The sequence below is a fragment of the Eurosta solidaginis genome, chromosome 4, assembly GCF_040869045.1.
Source record: "Eurosta solidaginis isolate ZX-2024a chromosome 4, ASM4086904v1, whole genome shotgun sequence".
Lineage (NCBI taxonomy): Eukaryota > Metazoa > Arthropoda > Insecta > Diptera > Tephritidae > Eurosta > Eurosta solidaginis.
The window spans coordinates 699,105-717,958 of NC_090322.1; the positions used below are offsets into that span (position 1 = coordinate 699,105).

The 18,854-nt window shown below is 33.8% G+C and overlaps 1 protein-coding gene across 1 annotated transcript in view; it reads left to right on the forward strand.

The window, feature by feature from the left end:
* The window catches only part of para (paralytic), a 100,010-nt gene that overhangs the window by 53,156 nt on the left and 28,000 nt on the right, over positions 1–18,854 (forward strand). Inside the window, exons 18-25 of the mRNA XM_067779276.1 lie at positions 1,797–2,050; positions 2,119–2,292; positions 2,586–2,748; positions 7,108–7,295; positions 7,378–7,582; positions 11,090–11,259; positions 11,333–11,815; positions 18,128–18,301. Of these exons, the coding sequence (XP_067635377.1) occupies positions 1,797–2,050; positions 2,119–2,292; positions 2,586–2,748; positions 7,108–7,295; positions 7,378–7,582; positions 11,090–11,259; positions 11,333–11,815; positions 18,128–18,301 (1,811 nt within the window). The remainder of the gene's footprint in view (positions 1–1,796; positions 2,051–2,118; positions 2,293–2,585; positions 2,749–7,107; positions 7,296–7,377; positions 7,583–11,089; positions 11,260–11,332; positions 11,816–18,127; positions 18,302–18,854) is intronic.

Genomic DNA, 18,854 nt, shown 5'->3' on the forward strand with positions numbered 1-18,854 from the left:
ATAGTTACGTGCATGCTTTTTGAAAATGCCAATATTTGTTACTTTGTTGTTTAATTGATATTTTTTTTAATATTTTTGCATGCATTAGAATTCACAATACATAAATTTTTATTACATATCTACTTTTAAGATTAGCAACGTTTTGTTGGAAATGTTTTTTCTACACATACATATGAACTTCTAGCAAATGTTGTATTAGTAATAATTTCTTATATGGATAGTTTTTTTTTTTTTGTTAAAAAAGTATTTTAAATTCATAAGCAGGAAATTATTCTTAAATAAAACTTTTAGAGAAAATATAGAAATCTAATGAAATATATAAAATTTTATTTTCAACACTAATAATAACCTCAGGAAATTTCGCATTAGAGCAATTCAAGAAGAACAATTTATACAACGCATGTAAAGAGGAAAATGTTCTTCGTCTACTATGACTAGTGTTCTCAGGCTGTGTTTGGTTTTTTATTGATAGGCCACGTATAAAGCAAAGTTGTACCAATGAGCGGCTGGCTACCAGCACTTTAAACATCTATGGAAATGATTGACGGCGGCAAAGTAGTAATGGCTGCGCTCTCAATTTGAGCTTCAATGAATCCCATAGTGAAGAGAGAGATAAGATGCTTTGCGGGGTGTTTTTATTAATATTATCTGTGCCACTCTGGGCCCTTGATGATTTATTATTTTTTCAGCAGTACCTTTTGCAGGCACAATATCATACAAAAATTGTAAGGACCACCCTCATTAAATAGACGAATGTAGACAAAAATTGGTTCTTAAGAAAAAAAAGCCTAAACCAGGCTTTGATATTTTCAAAAAGCACATTGTTAAAAATACCTTTAAAGCTTCAGGTGGGTTTTCGCTCAGCCATTATGCACTTTGTAGATACAATGAAGGCATCTTGTGGGCGTCGTAAGATAAAAATCATATACTATAGTGAGAGCGGTGATCAAATTACATATACCACTTAGTTTCGGCTGCCATGGGCTATATTTGTACTTATTATGGACTGATCCATACATATGTAGAATTTTCCACCAGGCAGCATCTAGAGCACTGTTGCACAAAGCCAGCGAAGCTTCGAACACAAACTTAACGTTCTTTGTTGCAACATGTGTGTATAAGGAAAATAGTCCAAAACAATTGAGCTTGAAGTATGAGCTAAACCAGATTCATTGCCGGCTCTGCTGATTCTCAATCGCTCTTCAGGCAGACTATGGAAAATCATAGGAGACACTAGACAGTGTTTTGAGAAATACTTATTGTATCAGCTATGACACGATGGGCCTCGTTCAAAAAAAAAGAGAGTATTGGCTTTTTTTAATTTTCAAGAACTTATTCATAGCTTGTCCTCCCCCGAAATTCAAAAACCTAACTCTATTCCATATGCGGGAAATCAAAAGAGAAGTTCTTAGTACATTCTCAGCACCTGCAATATTTCAATAAATTTATAAAATAAATAGCTGTAGATTGGTTCATAGTTTGTCTATTTGAGTGTACAACATGACTATTGGCACAAGTTTATATTCAAAGAAATTTTAAAAGAGAATAAATAATTTGTATAATCCCGATCCTAATCCTGTAATGAATCATAAAATAGACGAAACGCTTAAGTAAATTTTCTTGTCTAACTTAAATGTCGCATTAAGTGCACAAGTATTTAGCATTAGATTAAATTACAATATGTAGAGCAAGCAGAAATGTCAATAATAAAATCTAAAATCGACGAAGTCAAAGTTGGTCAAAATTGACTAATCGGAAACTTTATGGTTCAGTCTCTGTTTACTATTTTCCAACAGAGGACGACGACGAGGACGGTCCTACGTTCAAGGACAAAGCACTTGAGGCTGTACTACGTGGAATCGACATTTTTTGTGTGTGGGATTGCTGTTGGGTGTGGTTAAAATTTCAAGAATGGGTGTCTCTCATCGTCTTTGATCCTTTTGTTGAACTTTTTATTACGCTGTGTATTGTTGTAAATACAATGTTTATGGCAATGGATCATCATGATATGAACAAGGAAATGGAGCGGATATTAAAAAGTGGCAATTATGTAAGCTCCCATATTCAGTATCGCAGATTGAGTACAGAGCGGTAATGCTTTATATATAATTATTGCAGTTCTTTACAGCGACATTTGCCATTGAAGCCACTATGAAGTTGATGGCTATGAGTCCAAAATATTATTTCCAGGAAGGTTGGAATATATTCGATTTTATAATTGTGGCTCTTTCACTGCTTGAACTTGGTCTAGAAGGAGTTCAGGGGCTTTCAGTTTTAAGATCATTTCGACTGGTAAGGATACAATATTCTAATATCTAGTAACATACATGCATACATACATATATTATACTACATATTTATAACTATCAATAAATATAATGCTTGGGGTATTTATTATAATATTGAACTCGCAAAATCTTAAAACATAATGTATGTCAGTAAATATGAGTCAGTTTCAGGGCTCATATCATTTAACAATTTTACTAGTATGCAAATGTATATAAATTTTTAATATACTCTCTACAGTCCTTTACATATGCATAAGTAAGACACGTAGAGATTAAAAAAAAATCCATAAATTGCAGTTGCGCGTGTTTAAATTAGCCAAATCGTGGCCAACTTTAAATTTGCTTATATCCATCATGGGTCGTACCGTTGGTGCCCTAGGCAACTTAACATTCGTATTATGTATTATTATCTTCATATTTGCTGTAATGGGAATGCAATTATTTGGCAAAAATTATACAGGTATTTAGGAGGAACACGAACCGCTAACCAAGTAATAACGTTTAAATGATAAAGCAAATGCTACCAATTTATTTTGAATTGCAATTTTTTTAATTACAAATAAACCATATGAGCTAATATTTTAAATGCTATTTTAATTAATTTTATTTACAATTATGTATGTACATACATAGGTACATTTAATATACATATTTATATCTAAAAACTCTTATTGCATATGTATGAGTAAGCAGAGTAATGTTCGAAGAGTTCATAAAATTTCTAAAAAATACTTATATGTATTAAGCTTACGGCACGTTTTTCTTTGGGCTTTCACATAAGAATGGCAATTTTTTTAGCAATTTTGAATTTACTTATTAATGAAAATATTTCTCTGAAGATCGCTCTTTTAAATCTCATGAAAGTACTTAGTCAAACATATAAAGAGGCGTTAGAAATGCGATGGATGCGAGATTCCCTTGAAGGAAACATTTTAAGTCGTGCTGTTTCCCCACATTGTAAAGCAAATATCCCTATAATTCTACACTAAAAGAGAAAAACTGTTTTAATAAACAGAGTTACAGGACAATGCAATAGATATTTCTGTCAATTTGTATTCAACTCAAATAGCTATTGAATCAACTTCGCACAAATTGTTGATTCAAGTTCGTCAAATGTAAGCCACAGCTCTGATAAAAAAAGAATACAAATAAAAACACTTGTCTGCAAAGAGTTTTATGTCACTTTTTCTAGACCTTAAACCGAGGAGAATTTGCGATGTGGTGGCAACCTAGCTCTGATGTGTTGACTAACAGTTATTAATACCACCCTAGGAATACCAATATGACAGAGATTTCTGTGGCAATTTTTACAGAATATTGTTAACTTGAGACTAACAGCTTTTCTTCTGTTGAAATAACTAAACAAATTTGTTTTCTTGACAAAATACTCGGTTAAATTAACCATAATGATTTCACTTGATAACTGTTAATTCAAGAACAAGAAACCTGCTTTTACTAGCTTCATTTCCTTCTGTGTTTCAGTGTCAAGTTACATAATTCGATAAGCTAACTTCTTCAGTGAATATTTTATTTAGGTTAGATAGGCATTTAGTGTACAATGTGAGGGATGTTGAAGAAAAGTATACCCTAAAGTCTGCAGTATGTGGCCCTTGCCCTTACAGCAAGGGTGTTATATTTTTTAAGGTCTTTAGTTTGCTACGTGTAGCAGGACGTCACCTCCAATGAAATGACAATGTTAAAAGGGCATATAATGTATATAGACTGGGGTTGACCCTGCTACAAAACAAAAAAGCTTTGTGAAAAATCACAAGCCTTACAAACATCGAGACTGGCGACTTTGGGATTTAAAATTTAAATATTTGGGTAGATGGAATAGGGATTGTGTATTAAAACCGGCTTCCATCTTTAGTTAAGTGTTTGTTGAAAATAAATTTCTGCATTTACATATGTCTACATCCTTACAAATAACACTTTCTATAAGATTTAAAATCAATTTAATTGACCATCCAACACATAAAGTTGCTCATGATATTTTACAAATATTTTTCTTAATGCTTTGCCCGGCTTACTAACAATATTCATGCTAAACAATATCCACGAAACCATTACGGCACACATGACTCAACCTATAACTGCACTCTTCATCATATCGAATCCATTGGAATTATATAAATTACAATTGGAATGCGCGGAATATAATTTTAAACAATGAAAATCAAAAATTAAAAAAAAAAACCGTTACTATAAAATGTGGTAACTGAACCAATTGATTGAAATGGCAGCTTCGAGTTTTCAAACTGGCAAAATCTTGGCCAACTTTAAATTTACTTATTTCAATTATGGGTCGTACGATGGGTGCATTGGGTAACCTAACATTTGTCCTTTGCATTATCATCTTTATCTTTGCTGTGATGGGAATGCAACTATTCGGGAAGAATTATACGGGTAAGTAGATGAATGAAAGAAAACGAATTATATAAATGTTGTTGTTGTAGTACATTTGTGTTGTATGTAAATGCGTAAGCTTTGGAGATGCTACGGAAGTGCGTTAACCAGAACCAGAACCGGAATTGAAATTTACTTTTTTAAATTTGTTACATTAAAATCGGTATAAGAACTGAAATGGAAGGTCAAACCAAGGTACTAGAGACATACATCGAATAAAACAATATAAATAAAAAAGTAAAAAGATTCTATGATCAGAGAGTTGGCTTTATCAAATGTGTCAAAAATTTCCTTTCAAAATTAAACTTAGGGAAGTATTTACTTATTCATTATGGAAGCAGCATAGAAATAATAGAAAAATCGACGGATTATCTGAAACGAAACTTCAGCTTTTTTTTGTTTGTTTTGAGCTATTAAAAATATGGTAAAATGCCGTAAAATATTTAAGTTTACTTACAAGAACATTGAAACGTCATCGGTACTTTAGGTTTCCAATGCAAACACAGACAAGCGTTATTGTTATTTCTTTTTATACTACTTCGTGAGGTAGATCGAAATAAGTGAAAACAAAAATATGTCTATCCGGAGCGATTCCTTGAATACTTAAACAGTAATGAGAGTTCCGAAGTTTCAGAATTAATAAGTAAATACACCCCCAATAAACTCATCGATTTCGGACGTGTCACCAACAAAATCGAAACTCCGTAACATCTCTGGTGTGTTCGATTGTGCTTGTGTATATATTTGAAGTAGACCTTTGGGCATTTGGCTTTATTTTTTCCCCTTAAAACAACATAAAAGTATCAACGTAAAGTTATAAGTTATGAAATTCTGTATGTTTTAAGACCCACTGTCATAATATAACAGCAAAAAGGTGTCGTACTCTAAATTATAGTATCCCAACATACTAGTATTTTAAAATCTATATTTTCCCAAAAGCTACTGTATCAAATGCAATGATCCGTAAGTACAATCAGTTGATCTTATGACCACTTCAAATGGTCACAACGTCAAATTTCAAATGGTTGCAATGTCAACTATATTGCCATTATGACCATCCTGCTTTACCGAAATGGTCATATAGCCAACTTTTTTTGCCCTAAGGTTAATTAGTTTGTTCGCACCCATCGTTTTAAAATGTTAACAACTGTTGAATTATTTACGCTATATTTTGTTCTACTGAATATAAAAGAATTTTTTTTTGGATATGGCGCCCATTTTTAATGTTTTGCTTCCATTCTAGAAAAGCCGGATAAAAAAAAACTGGCTCAATGAAGTCCTATTTGAGATAAGAAGAACTTATTCAACTAAAAGTTTAGAGAAAATTCGGAATAAAAAATTGCGCTATTTGCGGCGCTTCTTTTTCTATAATCGAATCTCATTTTAGTGAAAAATCGTATTCAATAGTGGTCCAAAGTGGTCATAAGGCCAATTGATCTTATGGCCATTTGAAGTGGTCATAACGCCAACTGACCTTTAGGCCGTTGACATTATGTCACCCCACCAGTAAAATCCCTACCCTGTACTTATATTATTTAAAAAAATTAAAGTTTTAAGTTACCTTTGTTTACAATGTAATGTGCAATATATATGTTGAATTGCTGTATCCGTAGCGCGGAGAATCCTGTATCAATTAACCACTAACAAAAACCTATTCTTTGTCACCGATAACTCTCACAATATCAAGACGGTTCTTACAAATGTCTCAACAATTTCTAAAAAAAAACTTCAGTTTTGGAGAAGGTTTTTAACGATTTTGGCATAAAGTTCCGAAAGCCTTAGAGAAAAACAAATGAAGGTTCTCGGCAACATACAAGGCATTTGGTCCTTCTGTTATCTAATAGGGGTCGCCAATATGATCAATGACATTAACAGAATAAACTAATAAGGGTTAACCGTATTGGGACTTAGTTAGAGGATAAATATGGTAATTCTATGAGTGTTCATGATCCTTGAATATGGCAAAGTACTTCTACAACAATAATAATGACGAGGATCTTCTGCACGATTTTGCAGCTCGTTATAAGCTACCTTTTTAGAGCCTAAAATGCGATAGTTACGAAGCTAAGCTAAAACCCCTTCCACAGTTGTTTTTTATAGTTTATACATTTGATTTCCCGATTTATTTATTTGCTTGATGTATATAGCTCCTTTTGAAAGTGTGACTAAACGCATACAGCAAAATATAAATAATATCATTAGAGTTATTTACAAAATTTAATTTAATTGAATGCATTATTGCTACTCTAAATCGTTCATTTTGTGATTTTTGCATTAAATTTTCACAAAAATAACTTATCGTGCTTTATATGCTTCATTAGCTCTTACTCGTAAAAATTTATATACTTGGTTAACTAAAACTTAGTGCAGAATTATATATTTTCATAATAAACATATTTATATTAATCCACAGACAATCAGGATCGATTTCCTGATGGAGATATGCCACGCTGGAATTTTACAGATTTTATGCATTCATTTATGATCGTATTTCGTGTTTTATGCGGCGAGTGGATTGAATCGATGTGGGACTGCATGTATGTCGGTGATGTCTCCTGTATTCCGTTCTTCTTGGCCACAGTCGTTATTGGAAATTTAGTTGTAAGTGAAAAAAAACAGATATTTTAATATTTCTCTGTATATTTACTATGTATATCGTATGCTAATGACATTTTTTCGACAGGTGCTTAATCTTTTCTTAGCTTTGCTTTTGTCAAATTTCGGTTCCTCTAGTTTATCGGCGCCAGCGGCCGATAATGACACTAACAAAATAATGGAAGCTTTTAACCGAATATCGCGTTTTAAAGCATGGGTACGCCGTAATTGTGCAAGTTGTTTCAATTATATTCGTAACAAGTTGACAAATCAAATAAGTGATCAACCATCAGGTGAGAGGATCAACCAGATCAGTTGGATTTGGAGCGAAGGTTTTTATCCACTTGTTTTTTACTATTAATTATAAATTTATCCCTAGTTTACTTGCAGTAGTGCAATGCAGGAATATATTTAAGAAAAAATATAAAATAACTTTCATATCTGAATTAACATTTATAAACAAAAAAAAAACTTAATTGAAGGCTCATAATTAAAATTGTTTGCTAAAACGGCAAAGATCAGGCATTCTTATTTTGACTGAGTGTTTTCGAAATACATATAAAAACAACATTATTAGCAACTAATCATTACCTACTATTAAGTAAACATACATGCATACTTATTCAATGTTTGAATATTGTTTCACAAATTTCCTTAAGAAATAAAATCAATGGATAGAAAGTAGTTACTTTGCGTAAAGTTGGTCGATTTAGTGTGAAAATAAAAATGCATTAGAAATCATTATTAAAAGATCTAATATTTAAACGAAACTTTATAAAATTTAAATACTAGCTGTATGCAAACTTGGCTCGTTAATTCGTTAGTCGGTTGTCTTGTATATCATAATATTTAAAATAATTTTTCGTTTGTAGGGGGAACGCGAGTGCTTGTACGGCACAAAATTCAGAATTTAAAAGGTGGTGCTGTAGTTATTAAGAGTACTGTTTAATGCATGTTCCCAATTACTTTTACTAGAGAGAGAGTTCGTCCAGTAGTTGAAATTCAATCATTACAATTTGATTTCATTTTACTTTATTTATTTTATTTTATTTTATTTTACTAACTAACGTAGTAGTACACAACATTTTTCGAACCAACAAAATGAATAAATCGTTTATGTTATTGTAAACACTTCCAATATCAGGAAAGAAAATTACAAACTTACTATATTTTCTGACTTTCGCTCTATACTTCCAGCAAAAAAACAATGCAAACACTCTTCATTCGTTTGCTCACGAGATCAATTCTGAGTTTTTTGCATGAATCCGCTGGTTTTCTCAACAAAAATGAAACATACGTAGCTTACGCATAATACGGACTACGTCAACAGTCTTATAGTTTAAATAGGTCTTTGGCGTTTGTTGTGGTGCAATTTTTAACGTTTTTGAAATTTTTTTAATACCTAAACTGCTCTTTGAGAAGACTTATCGATATATACTTATATATGTAGTTTTTTGTGCTTTGGCCGTAAAATTTTCAAGTTGTAATTTATATATAAGTATAAATTACTTGAAATTTACATATTTTCGGTACAGAATTATTTTCTTTTTATTTATTCAATTTCAAATTATCTTGCCTCTGCACATTGAGATGCAATATTTTTTAAATATATTGACACTGAAAATTATTCAGGAACTTAAATGGAAAATGCGCCAAAATTTATAATTTTCCATGGTCGGGCGAGTACCTTAATGGTGCTTGTTACCGGAACGTACCGTATCTGCATCCGGCAAAGGACCATCAACATCGATAACACTCTCCAAGGCCTTCGGGGAGTGCCATTGTCGCTAAAACAACAAGTACCACTAATGAATTAACGAACCAGATGTGAATTGCGATATTGTTTATCCCTTCATATCATTACTTTTAGTTGCATATGCGCGTAAAATGTGTATATGTAGTATATGTTCATACTTTGTGTTCATTCCCCTTCATCTATTTTCGTTCGAGTGAGTACATAAACACTTACAAACTATATGGTCTTAAAAAATTTATCAAAAAGTATATAATATATATAATATCGTATGTAATTCATATTTTTGTTGTAATAATGTTTTAGGCTAGTCTGGATTTATTTGGACATTTAAAAATTAGTCAACTAAAATTAAAAGTAAAACAGTGGATTTTACCCTTCTTATTGTTATTATTTATGTTTTATTTTAGTAGTTTAGCAAATTTTAAAAATATTTTTCTAGAATTAATGCTTTTAATTAATGACCCCATTTATAAGTTTCTCTAACTATGAAAACACGAATTCTGATGAATTTAATAAGTTTGTATGTAAATATATATTTACGTATAATATCCACATTTAATTTCATAAACATAATAGAGACATTCGTCTTTAAATACATACATCGCAAAAATTTGCACTTTTTCATTTAGAATTAGTACTTTAGAACGTCACCCGTTTCCGTTTCATTTAGGCTAATTGATGTTCTAGTAAAAATAATATATCTCTTGTTGAGTAAAAATAATATATCTCTATTTATTAAATCTACTCAGGATTTATGTTTCCAAATGTTTACTGAACATATTTATTCGGACAATCTCGTATTTTGAAGATGATAATGCTTCTACGCTACAAAACTTTTTAACTTGAAGGCTTTGTATAACCATTTTCATACACATGTAAAACGGGCGAGCGCACACTGATCAAAGCTTCCAGAGTATATTAAATATGTTCTATGTTAAAAGCACAGCGTCTTGTCTATTTTAAATAAAATTTTATGTCGAACGATACGTTTACTCTGTTCCTGCTTATGTATCCAAAACTTGAAAGTGATTGCGCTTTCGCATATGCAATAGGAACACAGTTGTGCTACGGAATGCAGACCTGTGCTACAGAGTCACATCGGTTAAAGTATTGTAACGAATTTAGTGCAATTCCGCCTATTTGCAACCTTCTGCTAACGTTCGAATCACTACACTATTGAATAAATAACTCCAGTATTCAATAATGGAAAATGGTCTTTATTAGACTACTTTCACAATAAGACTTCTTTCTACTTCTAACCAGATAGCGTGCTTAAATCAAACTGATTACTGCTTACTCAGCTTTAACTCTTTTTATACTCTGTGATGTCTCGTTCGCATATTTCTAGGCGTTTCTATTTCTAGAATTTACTACTCGTTTACCAGCTATAAATTTCTCAACTATAACTACAGATGATTGCCTACTTTTGGGAGTATATGCATGTGTGCGTTCTCTCCGCTGCTTGTATGGACATATGTATAGACATAATGATTGATTTGTTGATGTGCATACATGTCACTGCTTAGTATTGGCTTAGAGATGAAGTATCCCTTAGTGTTGCTAATATTCGTCACAATATTATCCCCAAATGCATTTGTTCGTTCCTTAAAAGGCCAAACTTTTCCAACTCATTTTTCCGTTTCTTGAATATATTTGAACTTTTTCCAAATGCAGTTGACAAAGTATAGTCTAGATTATAGTGGAACTTGCTATCCATAAAGATAGATTTGCAAAATTTAAATGTTTCCATCAACATGGGTTGAGTTTCTACCACTAATAAATTAGTCAAGCTTTATGCAACCAGCTAATACTAGCTAAGATCGATCATCTTTCATCAATTAAAAATTTAATTTTTGCATTTAATTTGTACGATATATCCAAAATGTAAACACTCACTTCCCATCGTTTCGTCGATCAATCGCTTAAAACATTGAACATTCATCTCAAAATTTGTATAAAATTTGCAATTGGATTACTTGAATTGAAACGCTTAAAATTCTAAATGGATACAAAGGCAAAGGGGTTTGTCATTGTATATCTTCAGAGCATGGTGACAATGAGCTGGAGTTGGGTCAAGATGAAATAATTGCTGATGGTCTGATCAAAAAGGGCATAAAAGATCAGCTGGAAGTAGCAATTGGAGATGGCATGGAATTCACAATACACGGCGATATGAAGACCAGAAGAAAATCAAAATATCTGAATAATGCAACGGTAATATTTTAGTTAAAATTCAAATTAACACATTTGCTAGTAAGTAATTATGTTTCTTTTTTTTAACTTTCAGATGATTGGCAATTCAATTAACCACCAAGACAATAGACTGGAACACGAGCTAAACCATAGAGGTTTGTCCTTACAGGACGACGACACTGCCAGCATTAACTCATATGGTAGCCATAAAAATCGACCATTTAAAGACGAAAGTCATAAAGGTAGCGCAGAAACAATGGAGGGCGAGGAAAAACGTGATGCTAGCAAGGAAGACCTTGGCCTTGATGAAGAACTAGATGAAGACGGAGAATATGAAGAGGGAGCACTTGATGGGGACATAATAATACAAGCTAATGAAACTGATATTCTAGATGAATATCCAGCTGATTGTTGTCCCGACTCGTATTATAAAAAGTTTCCAATATTGGCTGGCGACGAAGACTCGCCTTTTTGGCAAGGATGGGGAAATTTACGACTGAAAACGTTTCAACTAATTGAAAATAAATACTTTGAAACAGCTGTTATTACTATGATTTTAATGAGTAGCTTAGCTCTGGTAAGTTAAGAATCTTAAAAATACTCGTTAAACTTACAGCGTTTTCTATTATTAATAATAATTGTCCTATGTTATGTATGTGAACATTTTTTTTTAATACATCATTTTGCTCAATATCTTTGCTGTGGTGTAAAACTTTAAGTGTTTAATGCCCCGCGGCTGAGTTTCACTCTAAATTTGAAAATATACATGGTCTTTAGCAAAGTTTAGATACACATTTTTTAACCTACTAATCTTTTTCGATTCGGTTTACATTTTTTTATTCGGTTCAGATTTTAAATTACGTTTCCTATATAGGTTACAACTTTTTAGTAGTTATCCAGTTATCTGGCAAAATCTTTATGCGACTACGAAATTTTTTGTAGTTAAGTGCTTATATTTTTTGCGTTTCTTATTAGTCACTTTGCTGTCCTGTTTAAATCTTTCAATCCAATAGGCACACCGGGGCCCTTGATATGTTTTTCGATCCGTGATCGAAATCCACTTTTTAAACCACAATATCTCTGGAATCATCCATCTGATTAAACACTCATGAACTAGCGTCAAATAGTACTTGTTAGATCCATAACTTGTTACAATTTTTAGAAATATTTCGACAGTTGCATGATAATCGTTTGAGGGAAAATGGTTTTCAGTCACTGATCGTAAAAGGTAATACGGGACCATCAAAATGTTAAGCAACCTAATTCCATAGCTTTTATCTTTCGACTGGTAGAGTTTGTTCTTTAACCCTAGGCCTTATACCCAAGTACAGGTGTGGTCAGTAGTTTTTTTTCTCGTTTTTTCTCATTTTTTGAAGGAAACAAATTTTTATTTATTATTTTCTTTATAAAATATTATTTTATTGATTATTTCTTATAACTAAATATGCAAACAAATTTAAATTATTCAATTGTCTTCATTATTTTCACAAATATTACATGTAAATGTATTTGAAGAATGCTGTATGCATATTGGGCGCTGACATATTCTGCACATGTTACTCGTTCGTCTTCTGTGTTGGTCATAGATGTAGCAGAGAAAACAGCTTCCAACCTGCTGTTTCTTTGGTTATGCACCAGCAGCTGCAGACGTTGATGGCCTATTGTCAGCACTTCCTTGCAAGGCCGTACTTATGAAACTTGTGACTGCAATTTTTGTGTTGAAGTTCCGCATCACTTGCTGATTCACCGACCGCTCTTAAATTATGGGCATAGACAGTTCCTTGGCGAGCTGGCGAAATCTCTTACGCTTCGCATTGGTGCATCTGATGTTGGGATTATTCTCATAATATATGATGTACGCTGCCAATGCCGTCAAATCAAACATATTGAAGAATAGGGACAACGGCCAACGCTTTGTCATCCTTTGACAAGTATATTCTCCAAGCAATTGGTCCATTACGTCCACTCCTCCTTTTGTCTTGTTATAAAACTCGATCATTTCTGGTTTGCCGCTTTCGCCAATGTGATCATCGTCATGCATTGATGATAGTAATATAACTGCCTTGTTTTTTTTTTTGGCACATAGGAGCAAATGGATATGTTGGGCCTAAAACCGAATGTACTTGACCTCTCTGCACGATCTTTGTGTGCCAACATCTCCTTTGGTATGTAGGGCTTATTTTTCCGCAGAGTTCCAACTGCCGTCAAATTCATGGATGACAAGCTTTCCAGTAGATTTAGGGATGTAAAAAAATTGTTCATCGTTATATTTGCCCATTGACGCACGATATAATGGACAATTTTCCACCGACCACAAGTCCGGCGCACATTCGACATTGCTGCGGTTAGCGCCAGTTATAATAAGCACTCCAATGAACGCATACATTTCGCTCAAAGTAACCTTCTTCCATGTTTTTGGTTCCGCCTCTGGATGTTTTGCGTTTAATTCCGCATATGTAGCTTCTGCTTTTTTGTTGGTGTAGCGTACTATAATATCCACCATTTCCGGAGTCATAAAACATTTATATGCATTGACTATTGACATCATAGTAGTTGATCTTGCGGGCCCACTGCGCTGTCGCAAAATATTTTGTTGCCTAGTTTGGCGTGCAAGTCGTGGCTGTGAGCTCCATATGGTACTATCACGTGCTACGAATTCAGCTGCACGCAAATTAATCTCCTCAGAATCATCTGCAGCATCGGATTCATTCTCAGATTATTCGTAATCAGCCTCATCTACCTGGGCATTGTTAATTGTGTAATCAGGGTCTTCTACATCCGATTCAACCACGCCATCTGCTACTGCTACTTGTTCGCTTTCATCCCCTTCAGGGTCGGAAAATAATTCATCATCTGAGATTTCGTCAAACAGGTTTTGTATGTACTGCTCTTTTTCAGCGTCAGATAATCTATATAAAAATAATTAATTTTTATTCCATTTATGAAATTATATTTGAGTTATTTGTATTTACCTCATATATTGATTCGAAGATAAATATTCCATGTTCCTTCTGCTATCCATGTTGTAATATTTTAAATTTTATCTGACTTGTTATTTTCACAAATATAAATCAACTTCACACTTCAAAAGAACGCTTTACAATGAATATAAACTCGCAAAACTGCCGTTTATATATGTAGCTGCAACCCTTAAGTTTCTGGAAGCATTTCTTACCTGCCAGGTAGTTGGATTATATCAAATGTTGTTTGTCAGCAAATTCTAGCAAGGGTACAATATAATGTCTTCTTCTAAATAATTAAGAGTGCTCGAAAAAGGTTGTATTCTAAAAATTCTAACAACAATAGAAATTATTGACTTCTTGGAAATAACTTAGAATGCGCGCAATTCTTAGAAGCAGGCTACAAATATATGTTTACTAACAGACCCGGCAGACGTTGTTCTGCCCTAAATTTGGCCTATCTGCATACATTTTAAAAAGCCTTTTTCTGTCTAACTCTGCCCTATCCCTCTACACTTTTTCCTAACCTTTTTATTCACTCCTCCCTCCGTCTTTTTCGCTTCAACTCCATCTTCGTCTCATTCTATCTCTTTCTCAGTCTCCTTCTCTCTTTTGTCTTCTCTCAAATTTTTCTCCTTCTTCTTCATCTCTTATTTCCAGTCACAGAGGGTGGTATGTGTTTTGTTCCAGTCCCACTCCGAGTCTCAGTCTCAGTCCCAGTCCTAGTTCTAATCCCAGTCCCAGTCCGTCTCTGGTTTACTTCATGGAAAAAAGCATCGTAAATACTAATATAGGCAAATTTATATACGAAATTTCAGGCAAATCGAATAGGACGTATGTAAATAGGTATGTGGGTATTATTAATTCTTGTCTTTATTTCGGCTTTGCATGCATATTTATCAGTTTTGCCAGGTTGATGCGACTGAATAGAATATCACAATGAACTTTAGAGCTCTCAGCAACAGCTTTCATTTGATATCCACAATACACACACATTATAGGTGTATCCGGGTCCATGTTTTGGCCTATATCTCGAGACCGTAGTCACCCAGCGGTGTAAAACTTACTCTGTACTAAAGCATACCTACATAAAATGCTTCAATTTGATACCCATAATGTAAAAACACATTCTAGGTATATCCGCGTCCACGTTTTTGGCTATATCTCGAGACCCTAGCCTCCTAGCTGTATGAAAATTATCCTGTATTATAGCACTCATCAACAGCTTTCATTTGATATCCATACTGTATAAACACATTCTAGGGGTACCCGGGTCCACGTTTTGGGCTATATCTCGAGACCCTAGCCTCCCAGTTGTATGAAAATTATCCTGTACTATAGCACTCATCAACATTTTTCATTTGATATTCATATTGTATAAATACATTCTATGGGTACCCGGGTTTCTCAGACCTACCCAATATGCTCACAAAATTTCATTAGAATCGGTTCAGCCGTTTCGGAGGAGTTCAGCCTCTAAAACCGTGACAGAAGAATTTTATATATTAGACTAGCAGACCCGGCAGACGTTGTACTGCCCTAAATTTGGCCTATATGCATACATTTTAATAAGCTTTTCCCGTCTAACTCTGCCCTACCCCTCTACACTTTTTCCTAATCTTTTTATTCACTCCTCCCTCCGTCTTTTTCGCTTCATCTCCACCTTCGTCTTATTCTATCTCTTTCTCAGTCTCCTCTATTTTCTCTTCTCTCAAGTTTTTCTCCTTCTTCTTCATCTCGTATTGCCAGTCCCAGAGGGTGGTATGTATTTTATTCCAATCCCATTCCGAGTCTCAGTCCCAGTCCCACTCCGAGTCTCAGTCTCAGTCCCAGTACTAGTCCTAATCCCAGTCCCAGTCCGTCTCTGGTATACTTCCCGGAAAAAAGCATGGTAAATACTAATATAGGCAAATTTATATACGAAATTTCAGGCAAATCGAATAGGACGTAGTAAATAGGTATGTGGGTATTATTAATTATTGTCTTTATTTCGACTTCGCATGCATATTTATCAGATTTGCCTGGTTGATGCGACTAAATCGAATATCACAATGAAATTTAGAACTCTCAGCAACAGCTTTCATTTGATATCCATAATACACACACATTTTAGGGGTAACCGGGTCCATGTTTTGGCCTATATCTCGAGGCCCTAGTCACTCAGCGGTGTAAAACTTACTCTGTATTATAGCACACATCAACAGCTTCAATTTGATACCCATAATATGAAAACACATTCGAGGTGTATCCGGGTCCATGTTTTGGCCTATATCTCGAGACCGTAGTGACCCAGCGGTGTAAAACTTACTCTGTACTAAAGCACACATCAACGGCTTCAATTTGATACCCATAATGTAAAAACATATTCCACGTGTATCCGGGTCCACGTTTTGGGCTATATCTCGAGACCCTTGCCTCCCAGTTGTATGAAAATTATCCTGTACCATAGCACTCATCAACAGTTTTCATTTGATATCCATATTGTATAACACATTCTAGGGGTACCCGGGTCCACGTGTTGGGCTATATCTCGAGACCCTAGCCTCCCAGTTGTATACAAATTATCCTGTACTATAGCACTCATCAACAGCTTTCATTTGATATCCATATTGTGCAAACACATTCTAGGGGTACCCGGGTCCACGTTTTGGCCTATATATCGAGACCCTAGCCTCTCAGTTGTATGAAAATTATCCTGTACTATAGCACTCATCAACAGTTTTCATTTGATATCCATATTGTATACACACATTCTAGGGGTACCCGGGTCCACGTTTTGGGCTATATCTCGAGACCCTAGCCTCCCAGTTGTATGAAAATTATCCTGTACTATAGCACTCATCAACAGGCTTCATTTGATATCCATATTGTATAACATATTCTAGGGGTACCCGGGTCCACGTTTTGGGTTTTATCTCGAGACCCTAGCCTCCCAGTTGTATAAAAATTATCCTGTACTATAGCACTCATCAACAACTTTCATTTGATATCCATATTGTATAAACACATTCCAGGGGTACCCGGGTCCACGTTTTGAGCTATATCTCGAGACCGCAGCCTCCCAGTTGTATGAAAATTGTCCTGTACTATAGCATACATCAATAGCTTTCATTTGATATCCATATTGTGCAAACACACTCTAGGGGTACCCGGGTCCACGTTTTGGGCTATATCTCCAGACCCTAGTCACCCAGGGGTATGAAAATTATCGTCAGCAGCTTTCATTTGATATCCATATTGTATAAACACATTCTAGGGGTACACGGGTCCACGTTTTGATCTCAAGACCCTAGACACGTAGCGAAAAAAAGGTAGACGTTGGCCGATTCTCAGACCTACCCAGTATGCTCACAAAATTTCATGAGAATCGGTTCAGCCGTTTCGGAGGAGTTCAGCCTCTAAAACCGTGACAGAAAAATTTTATATATTAGATAACTACTTAAAATGTTCGTAAGACAGTCGGCTACAACACTGCATTAAAAAAAATAAACTTGTTTCTCAGAAAAAATTAGAAAAAACGGGTAAAACAGGCTACTGGCCACACCTGTACCCGGGTATAAGAAGTCGTAGTAAAAGTTGGGTAAAGTCCTAGGGTTAAGCAAATTGCCTAAAAAATAAGATATTTCAAGAAAACCCACTAGCACATAATTTCATACATCTTAAATTTCATTTAAAGTGTATTTCATTCGTAAAACATGTGGCTGAAGGTTCCATACAATGCGACCTAATGTTAAAATAATCTTAATAAAAAAATTATTTTTATAGCATTCACGTATTTGCAAGTTATATGTACTAAGATATAATATTTTTTTATTTTAACATAAATATTATATATGTTAGGTGAATCTCGCAATAATGCTTTGTTATAAAGTACATATATCTAAATTTTCTTTTCTCAATCTTATTTGCCACAATGCCAATGTTCTCAGGCCTTAGAAGATGTCCACCTTCCGCAAAGACCTATACTGCAGGATATTCTTTATTATATGGATAGAATATTTACGGTTATATTTTTCTTAGAAATGTTAATCAAATTTTTGGCACTTGGCTTCAAAGTTTACTTCACGAACGCGTGGTGTTGGCTTGATTTCGTCATCGTAATGGTAAGTAAAGCTGTTTTCCAAAATTGTGTATAACCTGCAGACTTTTTGGACTCAAATATCTATCACAATTACAAATGAAACAATATTACTCGTCTTTACTTAATATACAAAACAACTCCAACTTTATCTTATATTTACGCAAGACGGACAGATAAAAAAAGAAAACGTGTATGACGTTTAAGTAAAACCAAATACACACTTGAAGAAAAGTACTACTTCTCTATATTATAATTTTTAATATTGTTGCACTATGTATATTGTTTTTGCTTTTATAAGCCTATATTTTAAACTTTTAGTTTCCTTTATTTTCTTTTTGGATAACATTTATCAAAAATATTAAGTCGTATACAATATAGCATTAGACATGTTAAGTGAAACCTCTTAATAAATTTCCAAATATTTAGTTAACGTATTTGTGTATATTTAAATAATAACTTAGTAGATTATATAAATATTATCGCTTTAGTGTTTTGATTAAAAAAATATATATATACATATATATCAAGCGTAAATTTCATATGCTTCTTCCTTAAATCATTCATACCGGCCTAAT